Source organism: Salmo salar, chromosome ssa11 (genome assembly GCF_905237065.1).
Source record: "Salmo salar chromosome ssa11, Ssal_v3.1, whole genome shotgun sequence".
Lineage (NCBI taxonomy): Eukaryota > Metazoa > Chordata > Actinopteri > Salmoniformes > Salmonidae > Salmo > Salmo salar.
Window position 1 is genome coordinate 47,990,081 of NC_059452.1, and position 25,152 is coordinate 48,015,232.

Here is a 25,152-nt window from a genome sequence, read left to right on the forward strand (position 1 = left end):
TCCCAGGCTCTCTCCCTATAACCAGGTGTCCTGGTCCAGGTCTGTCCCAGGCTCTCTCCCTATAACCAGGTGTCCTGGTCCAGGTCTGTCCCAGGCTCTCTCCCTATATGCAGGTGTCCTGGTCCAGGTCTGTCCCAGGCTCTCTCCCTATAACCAGGTGTCCTGGTCCAGGTCTGTCCCAGGCTCTCTCCCTATAACCAGGTGTCCTGGTCCAGGTCTGTCCCAGGCTCTCTCCTTATAACCAGGTGTCCTGGTTCAGGTCTGTCCCAGGCTCTCTCCCTAACCAGGTGTCCTGGTCCAGGTCTGTCCCGAGCTCTCTCCCTAACCAGGTGTCCTGGTCCAGGTCTGTCCCGGGCTCTCTCCCTATAACCAGGTGTCCTGGTCCAGGTCTGTCCCAGGCTCTCTCCCTATAACCAGGTGTCCTGGTCCAGGTCTGTCCCAGGCTCTCTCCCTATAACCAGGTGTCCTGGTCCAGGTCTGTCCCAGGCTCTCTTCCTAACCAGGTGTCCTGGTCCAGGTCTGTCCCAGGCTCTCTCCCTAACCAGGTGTCCTGGTCCAGGTCTGTCCCAGGCTCTCTCCCTAACCAGGTGTCCTGGTCCAGGTCTGTCCCAGGCTCTCTCCCTATAACCAGGTGTCCTGGTCCAGGTCTGTCCCAGGCTCTGTCCCTAACCAGGTGTCCTGGTCCAGGTCTTTAGATCCAGTAACAAGATAAAACAAAAAAACGAACAAAATAAAAAACGTCAGCGCTGGCGATGTTGCATAGCCTGGTGGAACCAGCCTGGTCACTGCATTTGTTGCACATGGGGATGTGTGAAACTTACTCCTCAGCCTGAACAGACCCCACTTACGCCAGTGAATAGCTGGCTTTTTGCATGGCACCGACTGGTAAGACGTTTCAGGAGGGCGGTCACATGTGCTAGCAAGGCAGAGGTCCCGAGTTTGTTCCAGGTATGGGCTGAATCAGGAGAAAGTGGTACTCACTAAGCAAACAGCGTGATGTCGTTTACACGACCGCCATTCTGTTTTACTGGGCTGGTTCTACCAGGCTAGATGTAGCGTGTTTTGTTTACCTTTTGCTTTGACCTACAGGTTTATTTTTAAATAAAAGTTCAAGAGGCCGTTGAGAGTATCAATTTTAAGAGTCTCGATGAAATGTAATTTGATTTAAAATCACATTTTTTGTTGACCCTTGGAAACTGCAGTTCTATTTATTCACTTTATCTCCACGTTACCAGATGGAATGTTACGCTCGTTGATGGAAGGATTGGACCAAGGTTCAGCGTGGTGGGCGTACATCTTTCTTTATTCAATGAACACCGAAACAAAACAAATACAAACGAAATGTAACGTTCAGTAGGGTTACACAGCACAGTACCAAAAACACGATCCCACAAACTAAAGGTGGAAAAAAAGCTGCCTAAGTATGATCCCCAATCAGAGACAATGATAGACAGCTGCCTCTGATTGGGAACCATACCCAGCCAACAACGAAATAGAAAACATAGATTGCCCACCCTAGTCACACCCTGACCTAACCAAATAGAGAATAAAAGGGATCTCTAAGGTCAGGGCGTGACATGGAAGGCAATCTGTTGAGGTTGAGAGAGCCTTTAAACGTGGATGGGAACGACGGTTGTCATTCATTTTCCACGGTTAGATTAACACACGGTTTGTTCAGCAGTAAAGTGGAGCGGGACGATGATCCAACAGAAGCTAATCCAGATTAAATGAGTAAGGATGAGTGGGCTTCCCTCTGGACTGGACAGCTGAGTGTCACTCATCTCTGATTGACAGGTGAGTGATCATGACGATGGTTGCCATGACGTTGTGACTTGGAAATGGAATGTTGCATTATTCATCTGGGTGAAAGGATTCCTTTTAGTTCCACTTTGTTATTGTCAAGTGTCAGTGGTGCAGAGATGAGGACGGAGTTAGACGCAGGACACAGAACTGAGTAAAATAACGTATTTTACTCAAGGAAAAACACTCATCCAAAATAAATCCACGCAGGGAATACAAAACCTTAACACAAACGACTAACACAAATCCAGGAAACAATCACGCACAAAACATAATGGGAATGAGAGGGTTAAATAGGGAAATAATCAAAACGTAATGGGAACCCGGGTGTGAACAATCAAGACATAACAAATGGAAAAAGAAACGTAGATCGGTGGCAGCTAGAAAGCCGGTGACGACGACCGCCGAACATCGCCCGAACAAGGAGAGGCACCAACTTCGGCGGAAGTCGTGACAGTTAGTGTGTTAGTGTGTCTCCCAAATGTCCCCTATTTATAGTGCACTCCATTTGACCACAGCCCTATGGGCACTATCAAATAAAATGTTATTTGTCATATGTGCTGAATACAACAGATTTTACTGTGAAATGCTTAATTTCAGAGCCCTCCCTTACGATGCAGAGTAAAAACAAAAGGAATACATTGTAACACAAGAGGAATAAAATAAAATACACAAGAATGGTGCTATATACAGGAAGTACCAGATCACTGTGGAGCTATATACAAGAAGTACCAGTACCAGATCAATGTGGAGCTATATACAGGGAGTACCAGTACCAGAACACTGTGGAGCTATATACAGGAAGTACCAGATCACTGTGGAGCTATATACAGGAAGTACCAGATCACTGTGGAGCTATATACAGGGAGTACCAGATCAATGTGGAGCTATATACAGGAAGTACCAGTACCAGATCACTGTGGAGCTATATACAGGGAGTACCAGTACCAGATCAATGTGGAGCTATATACAGGGAGTACCAGATCAATGTGGAGCTATACACAGAGAGTACCAGTACCAGATCAATGTGGAGCTATATACAGGAAGTACCAGTACCAGATCAATGTGGAGCTATATACAGGGAGTACCAGTACCAGATCACTGTGGAGCTATATACAGGGAGTACCAGTACCAGATCACTGTGGAGCTATATACAGGGAGTATCAGATCACTGTGGAGCTATATACAGGGAGTATCAGATCACTGTGGAGCTATATACAGGGAGTACCAGTACCAGATCACTGTGGAGCTATATACAGGGAGTATCAGATCACTGTGGAGCTATATACAGGGAGTACCAGATCACTGTGGAGCTATATACAGGGAGTACCAGTACCAGATCACTGTGGAGCTATATACAGGAAGTACCAGTACCAGATCACTGTGGAGCTATATACAGGGAGTACCAGTACCAGATCACTGTGGAGCTATATACAGGGAGTACCAGTACCAGATCAATGTGGAGCTATATACAGGGAGTACCAGTACCAGATCACTGTGGAGCTATATACAGGGAGTATCAGTACCAGATCAATGTGGAGCTATATACAGGGAGTACCAGTACCAGATCACTGTGGAGCTATATACAGGGAGTACCAGATCAATGTGGAGCTATATACAGAGAGTACCAGATCAATGTGGAGCTATATACAGGGAGTACCAGTACTATGTACAGGGAATACCAGTACAATATACAGGGAGTACAAGTGCTATATACAAGGAGTACTAGTACTATATACAGGAAGTACCAGTATTATATATAGGGAGAACCAGTACTATATACAGGGAGTACCAGTACTATATACAGGGAGTACCAGTACTATATACCAGTAGCAGATCACTGTATACACTGTACTCCGTCACTGCACCCCTCTACTAGCTTGAACCAGAAAATGGCTGCTCATTGCTTGACTCCAGATGAGCGTAAATGGATGCTAGCCACCGTGCTTCTACATCTGCATTGCTGTTTGTGGTTTTAGGCTGGGTTTCTGTATATCACTTAGTGACATCGGCTGATGCGTGTTGGAACCTGAAAGAAGGATTAGAATCATTCTCGGCGTGCCTACTTTCTTCCCCCTCGTCCGGACGTAAGACTTTCAAATCGCTTTGAGCCCCTGTACCAGCTGTCTTCTGCCGGGGACTTGGATGTTCCCTCCATGGCTGTCCCTCCAGCTACCTCTCCCTGTCCTAGTCAATCAACTGCCTGAGCACAGCCTGGACCCCTCCGCTGGACCCCCTCCGCTGGACCCCCTCCGCTGGACCCCCTCCGCTGGGCCGTGCTCTCTGGATCAGAGCTCTGTACCTTTGGCTGATGTGGCCTGCACGCAGCCGGCGTCTCAACAGCCCTCTTCTCAGGTGAGCACTGTGGCTCTGGCCTCGCAATCAGCATCGAGACACGGCAGAGGACGGATCATTCTGGCTATTGTGATAGGGAGTTCGATGGTGAGGTATTTATCTGTACCTGGGGTCAAAGACTTTGTGGATATCACCAGGTTGATTCCCGAGGCTGTGAGTCAGTCACCTGGGCCTGATACTGTCATGGTTCATGTGGGGTCAAAGTTCAGGATATGACCAGGTTGATTCCCGGGGGGGCTGACACTGTAATGGTTCATGTGGGGTCAAAGTTCAGGATATCACCAGGTTGATTCCCGAGGGGGCTGACACTGTAATGGTTCATGTGGGGTCAAAGTTCAGGATATCACCAGGTTGATTCCCGAGGTTGTGAGTCAGTCAACGGGGGCTGACACTGTCATGGTTCATGTGGGGTCGAATGACATTATGAAGGGCAGTTTAGAGCAGCTGAAGATGGATTTTAATGAACTGATTGGGTCACTACTTGGCACCAACAAACACCCCATAATATCTGGCCCTCTGCCCTCCCTAAAGCGTGGCATTGAACGGTTCAGCAGACATTTAGCCCTCCATAACTGGCTACGAGACTATTGCAGCTCTGTGGGTGTAACATTAATTGACAATTTTGATACCATCTGGAAACAAACCTCGTATTATAAGGAGGATGGTATCCACCCGAATCTGCAGAGCAGAACAGAACAGAGCAGAACTGAGTATAACAGATTAGAGTAGAGTAGAGGAGAACAGAGTAGAACAGAACAGAGCAGAGCAGAACAGATTAGAGTATGACAGAGTAGAGTAGAACAAAGTAGAGTAGAGGAGAACAGAGTAGAACAGAACAGAGCAGAGCAGAACAGATTAGAGTATGACAGAGTAGAGTAGAACAGAGTAGAGTAGAACAGAGTAGAGTAGAGTAGAGAACAGAGTAGAACAGAACAGAGTGGAACAGAGTAGAGTAGAACAGAACAGAGTAGAACATAACAGAGTAGAGTAGAGGAGAACAGAACAGAGTAGAGGAGAACAGAGTAGAACAGAACAAACTAGAACAGATTAGAGTGGAACAGAGTAGAACAGAACAGAGCAGAACAGAACAGAACATAGCAGTCGAATAGAGTAGAGCCTGATTTCCCCTGACATGACTGATCAATACTGATCATCAACATCCAACAACCAGCCCTATAATGAACAGGTTGAATAAGCTCTTCTCCTGTGTTAAGTTTTTTCCTCTGCTGCTGCAAGAACACAATATATAAAAAATGCCAAAAGGACAATATTGGAGTCGGTCAACTTTGTATGCAAGCCTATACCCTCTCCTTTATTGAACTGAATAGGCGCTCACTGAGGCTGTCCTAATATGGACACCATACATGAAACTACAAGATACTGCTTTAACAAAGTCCAAACCTCCTCATACAGTATATACTGTCTGTATAATGCGGTACTGACTCTCTCTCATGCGCTTTTACTTTGCTCTCTGCATACGCAGCAAACAATTATCAGTGGCTGAGACAAAGCGTGTTTAGTCCTTTTTGATGCTATGGACTTTAAGATTAAACATACCATCTGAAGCATAGAACCAATCTGTCTGACAGGAAAACAAACACATTCACTCTTCCAGTACATTTGTTTTGACCATTGACCTGTCATCCTTCTGATCCAGATGAAGAGGGGTGTTGACCATTGACCCGTCATCCTTCTGATCCAGATGAAGAGGGGTGTTGACCACTGGCCTGTCATCCTTCTGATCCAGATGAAGAGGGGTGTTGACCACTGGTCTGTCATCCTTCTGATCCAGATGAAGAGGGGTGTTGACCACTGGCCTGTCATCCTTCTGATCCAGATGAAGAGGGGTGTTGACCACTGGCCTGTCATCCTTCTGATCCAGATGAAGAGGGGTGTTGACCACTGGCCTGTCATCCTTCTGATCCAGATGAAGAGGGGTGTTGACCACTGGCCTCTCATCCTTCCGTTCCAGATGAAGAGGGGTGTTGACCACTGGCCTCTCATCCTTCTGATCCAGATGAGGGGTTTTTACAGTTTCACTTTCCTACTCACATAAAGTCTCAACTTCCACTTGTATGAATAAGGCACCATTTTGTAATTCGAGTCTATAATTCAATGCTTGAAAGAACTCTGAAATAATATATTTTTTCCCTGATAAAGTATTTCAGTACCTTCAACAACAGACAGACAAATACAGTTGAAGTCGGAAGTTTACATACACTTAGGTTGGCGTCATTAAAACTTGTTTTTCAACCACTCCACAAATTTCTTGTTAACAAACTATAGTTTTGGCAAGTCGGTTAGGACATCTACTTTGTGCATGATATAAGTCATTTTTGTTTCCAACAATTGTTTGCAAACAGATTATTTCACTAAATCACAATTCCAATGGGTCAGAAGTTTACATACATCAAGTTGACTGTGCCTTCAAACAGCTTGGAAAATTCCAGAAAATGATGTCATGGCTTTAGAAGCTTCTGATAAGCTAATTGACATCATTTGAGTCATTTGGAGGTGTACCTGTGGATGTATTTCAAGGCCTACCTTCAAACTCAGTGCCTCTTTGCTTGACATCATGGGAAAATCAAAAGAAATCAGCCAAGACCTCAGAAAACAAATTGTAGACCTCCACAAGTCCGGTTCTTCCTTGGGAGTAATTTCCAAATGCCTGAAGGTACCACGTTCATCTGTACAAACAATAGTACGCAAGTATAAACACCATGGGACCACGCAGCCGTCATACCGCTCAGGAGAAGACGCGTTCTGTCTCCTAGAGATGAATGTACTTTGGTGCGAATAGTGCAAATCAATCCCGAACAAGAGCAAAGGACCTTGTGAAGATGCTGGAGGAAACAGGTACAAAAGTATCTATATCCACAGTAAAACGAGTCCGATATCGACATAACCTGAAAGGCCGCTCAGCAAGGAAGAAGCCACTGCTCCAAAAGCGCAATTAAAAAGCCAGACTACGGTTTGCAACTGCACATGGTGACAAAGATCATAGTTTTTTCAGAAATGTCCTCTGGTCTGATGAAACAAAAATATAACTTTTTGGCCATAATGACCATCGTTATGTTTGGAGGAAAAAGGGGGAGGCATGCAAGCCCGAAGAACACCATCCCAAATGTGAAGCACGGGGGAGGCCGCATCATGTTGTGGGGTGCTTTGCTGCAGGAGGGACTGGTGCACTTCACAAAATAGCTGGCATCATGAGGCAGGAAAATTATGTGGATATATTGAAGCAACATCTCAAGACAGTCAGGAAGTTTTATCTTGGTCGTAAATGGGTCTTCCAAATGGACAATGACCCCAAGCATACTTCCAAAGTTGTGGCAAAATGGCTTAAGGACAACAAAGTCAAGGTATTAGAGTGGCCATCACAAAGCTCTGACCTCAATCCCATAGAAAATTTGTGGGCAGAACTGAAAAGCGTGTGCGAGCAAGGAGATCTACAAACCTGACTCTGTTACACCAGCTCTGTCAGGAGGAATGAGCTAAAATTCACCCAACTTATTGTGGGAAGCTTGTGGAAGGCTACCCGAAATGTTTGACCCAAGTGAAACAATTTAAAGGCAATGCTACCAAATACTAATTGAGTGTATGTAAACTTCAGACCCACTGGGAATGTGATTAAAGAAATTAAAGCTGAAATAAATCATTTTCTCTGCTATTATTCTGACATTTCACATTCTTAAAATAAAGTGGTGATCCTAATTGACCTAAGACAGGGAATTTGTACTAGGATTAAATGTCAGGAATTGTGAAAAACAGAGTTTAAATGTATTTGGCTAAGGTGTATGTAAACTGTATATGCTACTCTATCATATTGGTAGTAGTTTACATCAGGATGCTACTGGGTCAGTTATTACATTATTCTATCATATTGGTAGTAGTCTACTGGGTCAGTTATTACATTATTCTATTGGCAGTAGTTTACTGGGTCAGTTATTACATCGTATTGGTAGTAGTTTACTGGGTCCGTTTTTACATTATTCTATCGTATTGGTAGTAGTTTACGTCAGGATGATCCTCCTTCACTGGGTCAGTTATTACATGATTCTATCATATTGGTAGCAGTTTACTGGGTCAGTTATTACATCGTATTGGTAGTAGTTTACTGCGGTCAGTTATTACATTATTCTATTGGTAGTAGTTTACGTCAGGATGATCCTCCTTCACTGGGTCAGTTATTCCATCATTCTATCATATTGGTAGTAGTTTACTGGGTCAGTTATTCCATCATTCTATCATATTGGTAGTAGTTTACTGGGTCAGTTATTACATCATTCTATCATATTGGCAGTAGTTTACTGGGTCAGTTATTACATCATTCTATCATATTGGTAGTAGTTTACTGGGTCAGTTATTACATCATTCTATCATATTGGCAGTAGTTTACTGGGTCAGTTATTACATCATTCTATCATATTGGTAGTAGTTTACTGGGTCAGTTATTACATCATTCTATCATATTGGTAGTAGTTTACTGGGTCAGTTATTCCATCATTCTATCATATTGGTAGTAGTTTACTGGGTCAGTTATTACATCATTCTATCATATTGGCAGTAGTTTACTGGGTCAGTTATTACATCATTCTATCATATTGGCAGTAGTTTACTGGGTCAGTTATTACATCATTCTATCATATTGGTAGTAGTTTACTGGGTCAGTTATTACATCATTCTATTATATTGGCAGTAGTTTACTGGGTCAGTTATTACATCATTCTATCATATTGGCAGTAGTTTACTGGGTCAGTTATTACATCATTCTATCATATTGGCAGTAGTTTACTGGGTCAGTTATTACATCATTCTATCATATTGGCAGTAGTTTAATGGGTCAGTTACTACACATCTCCTAGTGATTCTGTGTTTCTATATTCAGCTCCATGTCTCTGTCAGCCTCTGTGTCATTTAACCACCCTACCGGAGATGATGGTGGGCCTACCAACGCAGAAATACAATTATAACTCACAAAATGGACACACAATCTCTATTGATTACAACAGATTGAGGTCTTCTGTTGGCGTGTGTTTCAGTGAGCAGGGCAACATCAGTACCTTCATTATGTGTGACAATCAATACTGTCAGCAGCCAATAATGTAATGGCTGTGGGCTACAACATAGATTAAACTCAATCTAATGGCTGTGTGCTACAACACAGATTAAACTCAATCTAATGGCTGTGGGCTACAACATAGATTAAACTCAATCTAATGGCTGTGTGCTACAACACAGATTAAACTCATTCTAACGGCTGTGGACTACAACACATATTAAACTCATTCTAACGGCTGTGGAATACAACACATATTAAACTCATTCTAACGGCTGTGGACTACAACACATATTAAACTCATTCTAGCGGCTGTGGACTACAACACATATTAAACTTATTCTAATGGCTGTGGACTACAACACATATTAAACTCATTCTAATGACTGTGGACTACAACACATATTAAACTCATTCTAATGACTGGACTACAACACAGATTAAACTCATTCTAACGGCTGTGGAGTATAACAGAATAACATCTTAAGGATCCGCTCACTTTTTTCTATTTTCTTCTAAAATGACATACCCAAATCTAACTTCCTGTAGCTCAGGCCCTGAAGCAAGGATATACATATTCTTGGTACCATTTGAAAGGAAACACTTTGAAGTTTGTGGAAATGTGAAAGGAATGTAGGAGAATATAAATCTGATAATACAAAGAAAAAAAAAAAACGTTATTTTGTATTATTTTTTACCATCATCTTTGAAATGCAAGAGAAAGGCCATGATGTATTATTCCAGCCCAGGTCCAATTTAGATTTTGGCCACTAGATGGCAGCAGTGAATGTGCAAAGTTTATACTGATCCAATGAACCATTGCATTTCTGTTCAATATTTTGTATCAAGACTGACCAAATGTCAACTTCTGTCAGTAAAATGAATCCACTGTGGTGTGACTAACTTTCTATCTAGAGGTATTTATGAGCTAGTTAAGTTTCTCATTGCCTCGGTCCAATCACCTACTACTATTGAGAGAATCTGACATCGTTTCGTACCCAATGTGCATCTCTTTGATGCAAACCTGTCAGGACAGTATAGAAACAAGTTCAATTATTAATGGTGTTATTTAACATTAGGATGGGGTGTGACAGGTAGTCAAGGCTGTGTAGCAGGGTGGAAGCCGTGGAAGGGCATTTCAAAGTGTCCTGTAGTATGACCATCTCGTGTGTGTGTGTGTACACTCACGTTGGGGGGGGGTAGCCATAGCCCTGGAAGATCTACCATTGTCCTCATCCTGTGACTTTCAGCAGCATTGTCCATTAGGAAGTTCACAGGTCAATGGATTTGACCTTAAACAAAGTATAACTGCATTGATTGAATTCCATTTAATGAATCAATGACCAGTGGCGGTTCTAGACCATTTCAACTGGCCAAGCTGGGGCCAGTTGTACTGTTAGAGGGGCCAGTTACATTAGACGTTATTGTTGTCATATCGTTTTCTTCACTGCATTGCAGGCATTAGCAGGCAAAACACCATGTTCATAATCATTAGTTTTCCGCGTTGCCACTGTCTAATAACAGATGTAAAAAAAAGAACGATAGCAAAAATTAGTTATGTAAAAATTATTTCATACTCCACATTTAGGGGGGCCTCAAGGGGGTCCACAGGGGCACTGCCCCCCCCTGCCCCCAGAACCACCCCTGTCAATGACCTATTTGAGTTCAAGAGGGCTGAACGGAGTTCACAATACTGTACTTTAGCGCCATCTGGTGGCCACATGGACACACACACACACACACACACACACACACACACACACACACACACTAAGAGTTCCAATTGTTGCTCAGCTTTATTAGCAGCATAATCTCTTGTGACTGACAAAACAGAGTAGCTGATTTGGTTTCGAAGTGCCAAGATCATTAGCAGCATCATGGTCTGCAGGTCTGGTCAATGACATTGACAACAAAACCAGCTCTGTACGGATCTTTATGGTAATTATTTACTGCAAAAACTGTACATGAGACAGAATAAAAAGCATAAAAGAATATCTCAAGATATTTACACATTTCACAGAAGACTAATAAATATAATAAATTAACCAACCCAATACATTCCCAATTTGTACTAAATATCTTCCTCCAAAAGCCAGACAGGAAACAATTGCTGCCTCTGTGTTGTGCTGATTGACCGGTGTGTGGATCAAAGTCTGTTGAAGAGAGTTCATTTAATTATAGATTCTCTGCTGAGTAGACCCTGAGTAGACCCCCGCTGTAGTCCTGAGCTATGAGGCAGGTGGACTGAGGTGGACTGCAGCGGTGAGGCATTCTGAATGGTATCTTAAAGACACTGACCGTCTCATTCCTCCTTCTCTGTAGCCTGCAAATTAAAAAAGAAACACAAAATCCACATAGTGAGGTTGAATTTATATTTTGAAGTGGTCCTTTGTAGCTCAGTGCAACTCTAGGATAGTGCTGCTTGATTCCCAGGACCACACGTATGTAAAATGGATGTAAGCATGACTAAGTCACTTTGGATAAAAAAAGTCTGCTCAATGGCATACATTATAATACATCAGGATTCTTGAAAGATGAGGAAATAAACTTTTTTCACAAATATTTTTGTTAATATTACAAATGAATAGTCAACACCATCAGACACCTTAAAAGGCATTACATTTTTACGTTTATTGTTCAACAAGTGTTTAAATGCCTTGATTGTTTAATTCTAACATTCCATTATTCAAGAGCTGTTCTTTCGCACGACGAAAGAACATTATTGCTATTATTGACTGGTTACCAATGTAATTAGAGCTATAAAAATAAATGTTTTGTCATATCCGTGGTATGTGTGTGTGTGTGTGTGTGTGTGTGTATATATATATATATATATATATACATATATATATATACACACACACACACACACAATGGCTTTCAGCTAATCTGAATTCAGCCAATCTGAATGCTGATTGGCTGGCACCGCGTTGTGTCCTGCCTAAGAACGGCCCTTAGCCGTGGTATATTGGCCATATACCACACCCTTATTGCTTAATTATACCATGGGCATTGTTGAATACTTGTTTCTGATTGGCTTGAAGGGCATTCTAGAGTGTGCATTATTTCCCTATATCACATGGTATATTTGCATGATAGAATTCATTGGCTATAGTTCATTCTTACATGTTCTATGTTTGAGCTGCTTTTGAAAGCAAAAGTCCAATTGAAAACATGATTGCCATTGTTGAATTTGATGTTCATAATAGCAAGCTGGGACTGATGGTTTGGTTAGCTAAGCTAGCAAGTCTGTTTGTTTGGTTACCATGGCAACTCCTGAAGCTGTCTAGTAAACTCGCTAGCTACTTCAGTGGATGTTGAACACATTTCTACCGGAAAATGAACACATTCCTAGCGGAAAATATGTTAAAATTATAGCTTTGGTATAAAAGGGATAATCAACTCGAGATTCTATACATTCTTTGGAAAATAATGTAACTCTGTGGACGGTCAGTTCCACTCCGTGAACACACCTTCCACGTCGTTCATTATTTTCCATAGATTGTCCCTTACATTAAATTAAAATCTACAAACTTCCGTTTGTTTTATTTTATAGCGCTATATAATGCTCCAGGCTAATTTCATTAGCATGTTGATATGTTTTTCTACATTCAGAACATAAAACAAATGTATAAAGCAAACATTATCCATTAGGTCTAACACAGCAAGTACTTCAATAGTTGAAGTATATGTTTCAGAACGACGTATCTTAGGGGGGTTAGCCATCTGTGACGGAGTAGCCAAGTCACTGATGGAGTCGACAACAAATACTCAAAACAGACTTTTTTTGGCCTCTAAAAATAGAAGTTCAACACAAACGTTTAGTAAAATATAGAAAATAATTCATTAGAAAATTTGGCAATAAAAGCATCAATCTATCAGATGTTTTAGACAGAATTGACATTATATGAAAATCTGAGGAGTTTGTATTATGGAGTTGACAAAAATGTAAAGCCTCCAGCTTTATTCATTCAAGTGGTATACAAAGTAGCAATTTAGTTTTTCCTCAGGTGCTTTATGACTCTAAAACCTCATTAAAATAAACATATTTGAACCAAAATGAATATCCTATCAGGGAGATGGAGTTGACAGTTTATGGTTGTGGCCATAGTGATTTCAATATTGTTTATTAATTCTATCAACATTTGAGAACTTTCCAGACCATAACTGGCCTTGTTGCACTCCATGTAATGAGGACATGAATAAGGGGTCCTTATAGTAGAGCTGTCTCTGCTCATTCCTGATTCATTTAGGACTTCAGACAAATCTGACTGAGTCGACCAAATCTGCAGATACATTTTTTAGGAATCACAGTTTTGAGAGAAATATTATTTAAAGTCAAATAACGCAACAATTGTTTTTTTTTTTTAAATATAGAAATACATTTTTCCTGCCGGACAAGGATTGTCCAGACTTTGAAGAATCCCTGATATATATTAAGTCTCTGAATGCTCTGAAAATCAGTGAATGCAAAGAACCCAGGGTTTAGGTGTGTTTGTGTGTTAAATGTGTACGTGACACGTGTGTAAATCATATGATTTCCCATAACCAACCTTCTTAGCATTGGCAGCCATGAGAGCCTCCAGCTGGTGGTTCCAGCCCAGGGCATCAGCCAGCATCTGCACCCCACCGACCACATCCCCTAGCTGGGCCACATCGTTGTGTCGCGGGGTCCCCCAAGCGAAGGGCCCCATCAGGTCTCTGTTGATAAGCAGGCGAGGGACAGAGTCCCTCACAGCTCCAGCCAGACTGGCAAAGGGCTCCACCTAGTGTATTGACAAGGAACAACATGCTTTTATAAGTCTCCAGTAAAAAATATATATATCGGAGATATCTTTTATAGGACCCCTGGACTACTGAGTGAAACCCTGTCCTTCCTGATTGACAGGTGAACAGGAGAATAGCGTATTAACTGGTTTATAACATGTTTATAACCGTGAATAACAGCTTAATAACAGCCAATTAACATGTATAACAACACATTAATAGCAGTGTTCCTCACCTCCAGAGAGGTACCCATGATAATGAGGAGGTCTGCCAGGGGAAAGTCCTTCAGGTAGCTGAAGTAGTGAGGAGGTAGCTCCTCCCCAAAGAAGACAACGTCAGGCTTCACCACACCCTTACAAGTGGGACACTTAGGGACTGTCCCCTTCATAATATCAGGCTAAACCAGGGACAGAGAAGCAGACAAACACACAGGAGAAATACAGGAAATCAAAAGTAGATATATTTTAACAACAAGCCACTGCATCAAAGTATTCTCTTTCAAACTTAAGAAACTTTCACAAATGACAGTATCAGAGCTAGATGGATTGACCTTCTCAATAATATGAATAAGTTATAACAGGGAAATGCTCTGAGAATGGTGCGATTGTTAACCAACTCACACATAGCTCCTCCCCCTTGTAGTCTCTCAGACACACAGTACAGGTAGCAGTAGCAAATGAGCCGTGTGCCTCCACCAGTTTCTCAGGGGGGATTCCTGCCACTAGTCACACACACAGTGAAACACAGCGAGCGAGAGATGACAGGCTCCTGTGTGTATTATCTGAACTGTTTTTCAATATGGTCATACTAGAGGATCAACTTACGTCTCTCCAGGCCGTCGATATTCTGCGTGTACATTCTGAGGAGCTGGCCCTTGTCATGAAGGAGCCGTACAAAATAGTGTGTGAGGTTGGGTTGGTAGTTGCCTGGGTACAGCTCTTTGGCCAGGGCAAAGAAAGGGTTGGGGTTGTGATGGAAGTAGTTGATCTCGAAGATGGCTTCTGCGTAAGGAAGATTATACTGCTGGAGGTTGTCATAGAGACCACTGCCAGGGGACCTGTCCAAGGTAATTAGGGAGAAAAAGGTTTCCTACAAAGTCTGTGCATTCATTGTATTCCTGACATGGGTTGACTGAAAATCTCAAAACACTTTCCAAATACTTGAGGTTGCATTTGATTGAACTTCAACCAATGGAATCATCCCAAAAGTGCAAACCCGCACCCTGCCCACAGGTCAAGTGCACCTCAAGCATTTAAAATATACCACTTGTCACCTGAAGTCTGGGATACCACTAGGCGTGCTGATCCCAGCCCCGGCCATCACTATGATCCTCTTGTACTGTCTGCATCTGATGTTCTTAGTGAGGTCCTCTAGCGTCTGCTGCTTGGAGCCCTCCACTCCTCCTCTACAGAACAGTCTTCGAAACCCAGGCCACCAGACTGTCCTGTCTTGGCTTGGACGTAGACCGTGGACATCCCTTTGCCTTGGAGCAAGGAATAATGTTCTTTGCTGTTGATCTGAGAAGGTAATGCATGTGGTGAAGTTACTGAGTAACTAGCTACTATCCTCATCCATCATATTACCTGTAGGTCTATGCAATGTTCACATCAATCTCAAAAGCAGCTTTCAAATTACAATTCGTTTCAATTCGATGTTTACGCTCTTACTTACGTTTCAGTTTGATGAATCTAGCTGTACTCGATGTAATAGTGTGATACAGACATAACCTGCCCTTGTGGACCAGTGGGGAGGACATGAAATAAGTCACAGCTTGCTGCAAGAAATACACCGTATATTTGTAGCTTTTCTAGAGCGGCGTCTTCATTTTGGAAGCAGGCAGTTTAAGCGCATGTTTTTACACAAGAAGAACCATTTCAATAGCATAACTCTCCTAAGTTTTAGCTACATTTCATAATGCACAACATTCGCTCAAAACAAATGTGAGCCGCTGCAGTAGTCTGTTGTTGCTCTGATTACCTTTGAACTCGTGACGATGGCTGATTATACTGTAAAATATGTACAATTATATTACAGTTTAGAATAAACAATTTAAATATAAATGCTCACTGTCATTATTTTATAAATTGTAAATACCAGTTTGGTTCACTAATATCGAGTAATTAAACCACCTATCGTGATTACATCTAAAAATATATGGGGTAATAAAAACACGTAAAACACGTAAACGCGTATTTGTTAGAAACATTACGGTAGACGTTCCTGTGTCAGCTCAGCTCCCATGATTCTTTGCTTGTGGTGCTAGCTGTACAGTTAGCTAGCTAGGTCCAGAAATTACAGATAAAAGTTGGCAACACGTTTCTTATTTGGTATCTAAATCAAACTTACCGCGACAATGAAAGATGTTACCGGGTACCTCAAAACGCAACAGAGCATGAGCTCAACTCCGGAGATGGCATCGGAATGGCACACACTAGAGGAGTTTTACAACAAAAAGTAAGGATATCGTCTGTCTACGTTAGCTAGCTTTTGTATGTCATTCATGCGCTGAGTCATGGAGTTAGCTTGCTAATGCTACAGTAGCTAGCTAAACACCAACCATCAATGAATGACACACAATCCATCAAATGTGAATTGTGTAGAGTGGAATAAAACATATGAAACATGTGACTAACGTTACCGAAAATGTATTGTTATGATAGTCGTCATGGCCACAATCTTCCCTGATGTTATGCGGTTAACGGTTGCTAAAATGCATCAGTAGACAGGGAGGCTAGCTAATTAGCCAATGTCAGCTAGTTAACGTTAGTTTTTTTGCGTTTGGGGACTTTTGATTTTGCAATCTTGCAAGGCATAGGTATTCATAGTCTCCGTCTTCCCTTCATCTGGCGGCAGGTAGCCTAGTGGTTAGATCGTTGGATTAGTAACCGAAAGGTTGCAAGATCGAATCCCCAAACGGACAAGATAAAAATCTGTTGTTCTGCCCCTGAACAAGACAGTTAACCCACTATTCCTAGGCCGTCATTGAAAATAAGAATTTGTTCTTAACTGACTTGCCTAGTTAAATAAAGGTAAAATAAATCTGACCAGCTTGCTACTAACCTCATTCAGTGCAGGATTGTTTGTTATTCATCAGGTAATGCCCATATGACTGTTAGTACCTAACCATACCTGTCTTTCCATTGACAGGTTGTGGCATCAGTTGACCCTAAAGCTCACAGACTTTGTAAAAGACCCTTGCTTTGCCACAGGAGATGGCCTCATACAGCTGTACGATAACTTCCTCAGTGACTTTGACCACAGGTAGGACCAAAACCAACCTACAGTTAATAACTGCTTCTCTGGCAATTGGAATAGTAGCTAGAATTACAACACTGTTTAGTAGTCTAATCTCAGGGTGTTCAGTCATAACCTTTTTTTCTCTTTCTCTGTCTTTTCTAGAATCAACCCCCTGTCTCTGGTGGAGATCATCCTGTATGTTGCCAGACAAATGACAGGTAAGAACACAGGACTACGGACTGCACCTTCTTCGCTGATGCTAAGTAATTGAACTTGAATCCACTCAGATACCTCATGGGATTTCCACCAGCTCAACCAAGTTCTCATTTTCAGATCCTAAAGAAGCTATCACTTTCCTTGAGAAGACTAAGGAGAAGGTGAAGAGCAACGATGAGTCGGTCATTCTGTGCAAGACATCTATTGGAGCCCTTAAACTGGAGATAAATGACCTTCCAGCCACAAAGGTAACACACTGTCTGGGCATACAGTAACTTGTAGGTAAAAACCTGGAAAATGAACATCTCAATGGAGACCTGTCCCAAGAAGGCAGTAATCAAAACAAACAATAGCATACAATAGCTTACTGTAGCCAGATGTATATGTATGTACATTTCAATCCAGTGTATATGTATGCAAACCCTGCCTTCCGTCCTGCAGATATTAATTGAGGAGGTAGAGGAGACGCTGAATAACTTGCCTGGTGTGACATCAGTCCATGGGCGATTCTACGACCTGTCCAGCAAATACTACCGCATCGTGGGGAACCATGCCTCTTACTACAAGGACGCTCTGCGCTACCTCGGCTGTGTTGACATCAAAGACCTGCCAGGTAACATCCATTTACAATGTAAAAAGGCAGTATGTTGCACTGAAATCATACAGCAGAATTTAATGTTGGTAAAATCACAAAAGCATCATTAGAAGAAAAAAATTGTTTACAGTTGTTTGAAAGCGTTATTAGTTTTTTGTGTGCTAGTACTCACAAGCTGTCATAACTGATGAGGTCTTTATGCTAGTACTCACTAGCTGTCATAACTGATGAGGTCTTTATGCTAGTACTCACTAGCTGTCATAACTGATGAGGTCTTTATGCTAGTACTCACTAGCTGTCATAACTGATGAGGTCTTTATGCTAGTACTCACTAGCTGTCATAACTGATGAGGTCTTTATGCTAGTACTCACTAGCTGTCATAACTGATGAGGTCTTTATGCTAGTACTCACTAGCTGTCATAACTGATGAGGTCTTTATGCTAGTACTCACTAGCTGTCATAACTGATGAGGTCTTTATATCCATCAGAGACAGAGAAGCAGGAGAGGGCTTTCACACTGGGTCTGGCTGGACTCTTAGGAGAAGGAGTTTATAACTTCGGAGAGCTGGTAAGTACCCATCACCACCCTCATTATAGTTGTGTTTTTGAGGTATCCTCCCAACTGGTGAGATATTAGACTGTCTGATAATAAGCATCAAGCAGCCATTTAAAGCTAGTTTTGGCTGAGCGACAGCCACAAAAGTTTGGGCTCAAGTTTTGCCTTGGAAGCACCAGATGGCTTTGACAGCCTTTGTTTGACAGCCTGCCTCTGCTTGTGTTTTTAGCTGATGCACCCAGTACTGGAGTCCCTAAGGAGCACAGACAAGCAGTGGCTGATAGACACATTGTACGCCTTCAACGGAGGCAACGTGGAGAAGTTCCAGGCCTACAAGTCTGCCTGGGGAGCGCAGGTAACCAGCACAACTGGCTATAGTACTGCCTACAACAGTCGGTTGAATGTACTCTATGGAAACTATCATTGCAAGAAATAAAGAGCGAAAACTATTGTAGCTCCCGTTCTCTCTTTCTAGAATGTGTTATTGTTTATACACATGGACATGGTTTTGTTGAGGTTCTATGATTGGAGGCCCATTTTAAAAATGATAATGCAAGTTAATAATGTTACTATACTCACAGAAGATTAGAAATCACCTGTCATTAACCAACAAACACAACTAATTTCAACGTGTGTCTGTCTGTGTTGCAGCCTGACCTGGCAGCAAATGAAGCCAAACTGATGCAGAAGATTCAGCTGCTGTGTGTGATGGAGGTGGGTTCTCTTCTCTCTCCCACGGCAGAACTAATGCTCTCTCTGCCTCTCTCTAACTGAATGTTTTATAGTGCAGGAGAACTCACGGTTGAGTACGGAAGGTTTTACTTTTCACAATGAATGTGATATGTGGTTGTTTTATCCAAGGGTAGGAACTGAAAACTGAAAAATAACATATTTTTAGAGGAACAGAATCTGAACCGAGAACAAAAGTGATCTATACTGTTCCGGAAATGAACTGTTATTTTAAAAGCTTGGTTAATAACGTTCCTTTACATTTACACTCTGTCACTCAGAAATGTCTTTCAGTGTCTGCCTACCCCTCCCCCTCCTTCTAAAGCCCTCACTCTCACTCAGAAACTTCTTCCAGTGTCTGCCTGTCAGATGATCTTTGCCAGTGTGTGTGTGTAGGCTATTACAGGCATGATTCAGAAGAATGGCTTCAATTTTTCAATGCAAATTAATGATACTATAGTTATCACATTTCACATTGGATGTATTAACTACAAAAAGGTCGAACGTGTTTTTGTTTATTTTAATTCTGGTGCCGCTCTGTACACACAAGCTAGTTAGCTCTAGTCTAACGTTAAACCAACTCTCTGAAGTTCAAAGACATTCAACGTTCCTTCATAGAAGCCGCTCCTCCGTGGGTCTAATTCAGATGTTATGTCATAACAAGATGCCCAGCGCTTCAAGCCTCCACCGTCTCTCGCTCTCTCCCCACCTGCCAAATTTCAGTCGCTTCTCACGCCCTACACTTGTCTGTCCAATGCATGTAAACAATAGTTTGCCCGTTCCACAGCAAGCTGCTCCATTCACACTGATTGGTGAAGTCATTTAATGTTGAGCTAAATGTAAACAATATATAATAATGGTTCAGAACGAAAAAATATGAAAATAAATTTGGTTCCAACACCTGATTTTTTACCGACTTTTACCAACTTACTGTTGAATCCACTGATTGGTCAGTCTCTCTGGATTACAGCGCCTGCTTAATGACGAGGATAAATGTAAATGATGCGCTCAAACAGCCCTAACGTGTCTACCTCTTCTTCTCTCCTCCGTCTAGATGACGTTCACTCGTCCCGCCAACAACAGACAGCTGACCTTCCATGAGATTGGACAGAGTGCCAAGATCCCCGTCAACGAGGTCAGTTGGTCATCAATCCACCAATCGTATGTCACTTATACCAAATCATTAGTATCTGGAGGCTTCTAATGAACATAGGTCTGTATCCGTGGTCACCAGGTCCACAGGTGTTTTCCCAGCACAATAACACCCAATTAAAATAACATTTAGTTGAGTCGGTGCTTTACTGTCTGGAACTATAGGCCTGTACATCCTGTAGCTCCACCTCCAGGGTTGTTGACAACTGGGGTTTATCTGGAGACCAGGGTTGCTGGCAACTGGGGGTTTATCTGGAGACCTGGGTCTGATTGTGGTTCTTGGTTGTTCCCCTGCAGGTGGAGCTGCTAGTAATGAAGGCTCTGTCTGTGGGTCTGATTAAAGGAAACATTGATGAGGTGGACCAGAAGGTTCAGATGACCTGGGTGCAGCCCCGAGTACTGGACCTGCAGCAGGTAAATACATACGCCTTAACATATTCATATTCACGGGCCAAGGAATAATAATCAATGAGAAACACCGGTTCTCAGGGGCTGGACATGACTCCAGGTTTGGACCAGAAACAGGGAATATTCTGTTTTTACTATAATGTCCTTTGTAACACAAGACATTGAGACCAATCCTAGTTGTAGTTCAAATAAGTGGCTTTGAGCTATAGAAATCACCCTAGAGATATAGAAAAGCTTGTGACTGTTAACCTTTGACCCTGACTCTCTTCCCTGTCCCTCTTCAGATCAAGGGCATGAAGGACCGGTTGGACCTCTGGTGTGGGGATGTGAAGAACATGGCTGTGTTGGTGGAACAGCAGGCTCACGATATCCTCACCTAGACAGGCCTCCCCCCTCTGGTCTCCATTGCCCTGTTCAGAACAACCCCTTAACCTCTAGACACTTGTAGAGATCAGAGAAGATTTGATAGGTTTATGCAGTATGATGATAGTACCTTGCCCTCTGATAGGCTAGGTAGTTTTGGCCATGTTGCTTATACCAGTCTGATCCTCTCAGACAAGGGTCTAAGGTGGAGGTGAAAGGATTTTCTTCTGGACAGGGCCCTTCCCTCAGCCTGTTCACCCCTAGAACAGCCACCTTCAACAGACACACCACCATCACAGGAATCCTTTCTTCATTCCTCTACCTATCTCCCAGAAGGACTGATGCATCCAGATTTTTCAGTTTTTTTTATTTGTATTTTTGTTGGGGTGCAGTGTACGTTCTTCTTACTTTATAGCAGTAAATAAATAAAATATAATATTGTTGAATTTTGAGAAAAAAATTAAAAATGCTGGTTGATGAAACATTACCCTTCAAGCATTGTGACTGTGTTTTAGACCTATTGACTAATAGAATGACTCAGTTTCCCAACCCTGGATCCTGAGGTATGTTTGACCAGAAGGTTATATTGACTAATAGAATGACTCAGTTTCCCAACCCTGGATCCTGAGGTATGTTTAACCAGAGGTTATATTGACTAATAGAATGACATGGTTTCCCCAACCCTGAATCCTGAGGTATGTTTGACCAGAAGGTTATCTTGACTAATAGAATGACATGGTTTCCCCAACCCTGGATCCTGAGGTATGTTTAACCAGAAGGTTATATTGACTAACAGAATGACATCGTTTCCCCAACCCTGGATCCTGCGGTATGTTTGACCAGAAGGTTATCTTGACTAATAGAATGACATGGTTTCCCCAACCCTGGATCCTGAGGTATGTTTGACCAGAAGGTTATCTTGACTAATAGAATGACATGGTTTCCCCAACCCTGGATCCTGAGGTATGTTTAACCAGAAGGTTATATTGACTAATAGAATGACATGGTTTCCCCAACCCTGAATCCTGAGGTATGTTTGACCAGAAGGTTATATTGACTAATAGAATGACTCATGTTTCCCCAACCCTGGATCCTGAGGTATGTTTAACCAGAAGTTTATATTGACTAATAGAATGACTCAGTTTCCCCAACCCTGGATCCTGAGGTATGTTTGACCAGAAGGTTATATTGACTAATAGAATGGCCATGGTTTCCCCAACCCTGGATCCTGAGGTATGTTTGACCAGAAGGTTATATTGACTAATAGAATGACCATGGTTTCCCCAACCCTGGATCCTGAGGTATGTTTGACCAGAAGGTTATATTGACTAATAGAATGACTCATGTTTCCCCAACCCTGGATCCTGAGGTATGTTTGACCAGAAGGTTATATTGACTAATAGAATGACATGGTTTCCCCAACCCTGGATCCTGAGGTATGTTTGACCAGAAGGTTATCTTGACTAATAGAATGACATCAGTTTCCCCAACCCTGGATCCTGAGGTATGTTTGACCAGAAGGTTATCTTGACTAATAGAATGACATGGTTTCCCCAACCCTGGATCCTGAGGTATGTTTAACCAGAAGGTTATATTGACTAACAGAATGACAGTTTCCCCAACCCTGGATCCTGAGGTATGTTTAACCAGAAGGTTATATTGACTAATAGAATGACTCATGTTTCCCCAACCCTGGATCCTGAGGTATGTTTGACCAGAAGGTTATATTGACTAATAGAATGACATGGTTTCCCCAACCCTGGATCCTGGGGTATGTTTGACCAGAAAGTTATATTGACTAATAGAATGGCTCGTTTCCCCAACCCTGGATCCTGAGGTATGTTTAACCAGAAGGTTATATTGACTAATAGAATGACTCAGTTTCCCCAACCCTGGATCCTGAGGTATGTTTAACCAGAAGGTTATATTGACTAATAGAATGACATGGTTTCCCCAACCCTGAATCCTGAGGTATGTTTGACCAGAAGGTTATCTTGACTAATAGAATGACATGGTTTCCCCAACCCTGGATCCTGAGGTATGTTTAACCAGAAGGTTATATTGACTAATAGAATGACTCAGTTTCCCAACCCTGGATCCTGAGGTATGTTTAACCAGAAGGTTATATTGACTAATAGAATGACTCAGTTTCCCAACCCTGGATCCTGAGGTATGTTTAACCAGAAGGTTATATTGACTAATAGAATGACATGGTTTCACCAACCCTGGATCCTGGGGTATGTTTGACCAGAAAGTTATATTGACTAATAGAATGGCATGGTTTCCCCAACCCTGGATCCTGAGGTATGTTTAACCAGAAGGTTATATTGACTAATAGAATGACTCAGTTTCCCCAACCCTGGATCCTGAGGTATGTTTGACCAGAAGGTTATATTGACTAATAGAATGACTCAGTTTCCCCAACCCTGGATCCTGAGGTATGTTTAACCAGAAGGTTATATTGACTAATAGAATGACATGGTTTCCCCAACCCTGGATCCTGAGGTATGTTTAACCAGAAGGTTATATTGACTAATAGAATGACTCAGTTTCCCCAACCCTGGATCCTGAGGTATGTTTGACCAGAAGGTTATATTGACTAATAGAATGACATGGTTTCCCCAGCCCTGGATCCTGAGGTATGTTTAACCAGAAAGTTATATTGACTAATAGAATGGCATGGTTTCCCCAACCCTGGATCCTGAGGTATGTTTGACCAGAAGGTTATATTGACTAATAGAATGACTCAGTTTCCCCAACCCTGGATCCTGAGGTATGTTTAACCAGAAGGTTATATTGACTAATAGAATGACTCAGTTTCCCCAACCCTGGATCCTGAGGTATGTTTGACCAGAAGGTTATATTGACTAATAGAATGACTCAGTTTCCCCAACCCTGGATCCTGAGGTATGTTTGACCAGAAGGTTATATTGACTAATAGAATGACTCATGGTTTCCCCAACCCTGGATCCTGAGGTATGTTTGACCAGGAGGTTATATTGACTAATAGAATGACATGGTTTCCCCAGCCCTGGATCCTGAGGTATGTTTGACCAGAAGGTTATATTGACTAATAGAATGACTCAGTTTCCCCAACCCTGGATCCTGAGGTATGTTTGACCAGAAGGTTATATTGACTAATAGAATGACATGGTTTCCCCAACCCTGGATCCTGAGGTATGTTTGACCAGAAGGTTATATTGACTAATAGAATGACATGGTTTCCCCAACCCTGGATCCTGAGGTATGTTTGACCAGGAGGTTATATTGACTAATAGAATGACCAGTTTCCCCAACCCTGGATCCTGAGGTATGTTTGACCAGAAGGTTATATTGACTGATAGAATGACTCAGTTTCCCCAACCCTGGATCCTGAGGTATGTTTAACCAGAAGGTTATATTGACTAATAGAATGACTCAGGTTTTCCCAACCCTGGATCCTAAGGTATGTTTAACCAGAAGGTTATATTGACTAATAGAATGACATGGTTTCACCAACCCTGGATCCTGGGGTATGTTTGACCAGAAAGTTATATTGACTAATAGAATGGCATGGTTTCCCCAACCCTGGATCCTGAGGTATGTTTAACCAGAAGGTTATATTGACTAATAGAATGACTCAGTTTCCCCAACCCTGGATCCTGAGGTATGTTTAACCAGAAGGTTATATTGACTAATAGAATGACTCAGTTTCCCCAACCCTGGATCCTGAGGTATGTTTGACCAGAAGGTTATATTGACTAATAGAATGACATGGTTTCCCCAGCCCTGGATCCTGAGGTATGTTTGACCAGAAGGTTATATTGACTAATAGAATGACTCAGTTTCCCAACCCTGGATCCTGAGGTATGTTTAACCAGAAGGTTATATTGACTAATAGAATGACTCAGTTTTCCCCAACCCTGGATCCTGAG

The 25,152-nt window shown here is 42.2% G+C and overlaps 2 protein-coding genes across 3 annotated transcripts; one reads left to right on the plus strand and one right to left on the minus strand.

The window, feature by feature from the left end:
- Nucleotides 1–10,991: 10,991 nt before the first annotated feature.
- Nucleotides 10,992–15,972, minus strand: LOC106587827 (NAD-dependent protein deacetylase sirtuin-3). The gene is made up of 7 exons (XM_014176474.2): nt 15,653–15,972; nt 15,255–15,498; nt 14,806–15,038; nt 14,602–14,702; nt 14,217–14,378; nt 13,768–13,980; nt 10,992–11,537 (listed from the first exon to the last, which is right to left on the minus strand). The coding sequence occupies exons 1-7, from the start codon at nt 15,735–15,737 to the stop codon at nt 11,517–11,519; spliced, it is 1,059 nt and encodes a 352-aa protein (XP_014031949.1). The 5' UTR covers nt 15,738–15,972; the 3' UTR covers nt 10,992–11,516.
- A 219-nt stretch (nt 15,973–16,191) lies between these two features.
- LOC100194646 (proteasome (prosome, macropain) 26S subunit, non-ATPase, 13) lies at nt 16,192–21,725 on the plus strand. 2 transcript variants are annotated; one of them, XM_045688799.1, is made up of 11 exons: nt 16,192–16,435; nt 17,129–17,242; nt 17,381–17,436; nt 17,552–17,682; nt 17,876–18,047; nt 18,519–18,598; nt 18,816–18,941; nt 19,238–19,300; nt 20,370–20,450; nt 20,811–20,881; nt 21,160–21,725. In XM_045688799.1, the coding sequence occupies exons 1-10, from the start codon at nt 16,335–16,337 to the stop codon at nt 20,844–20,846; spliced, it is 960 nt and encodes a 319-aa protein (XP_045544755.1). In that variant the 5' UTR covers nt 16,192–16,334; the 3' UTR covers nt 20,847–20,881; nt 21,160–21,725.
- The last annotated feature ends 3,427 nt before the right edge of the window (nt 21,726–25,152 follow it).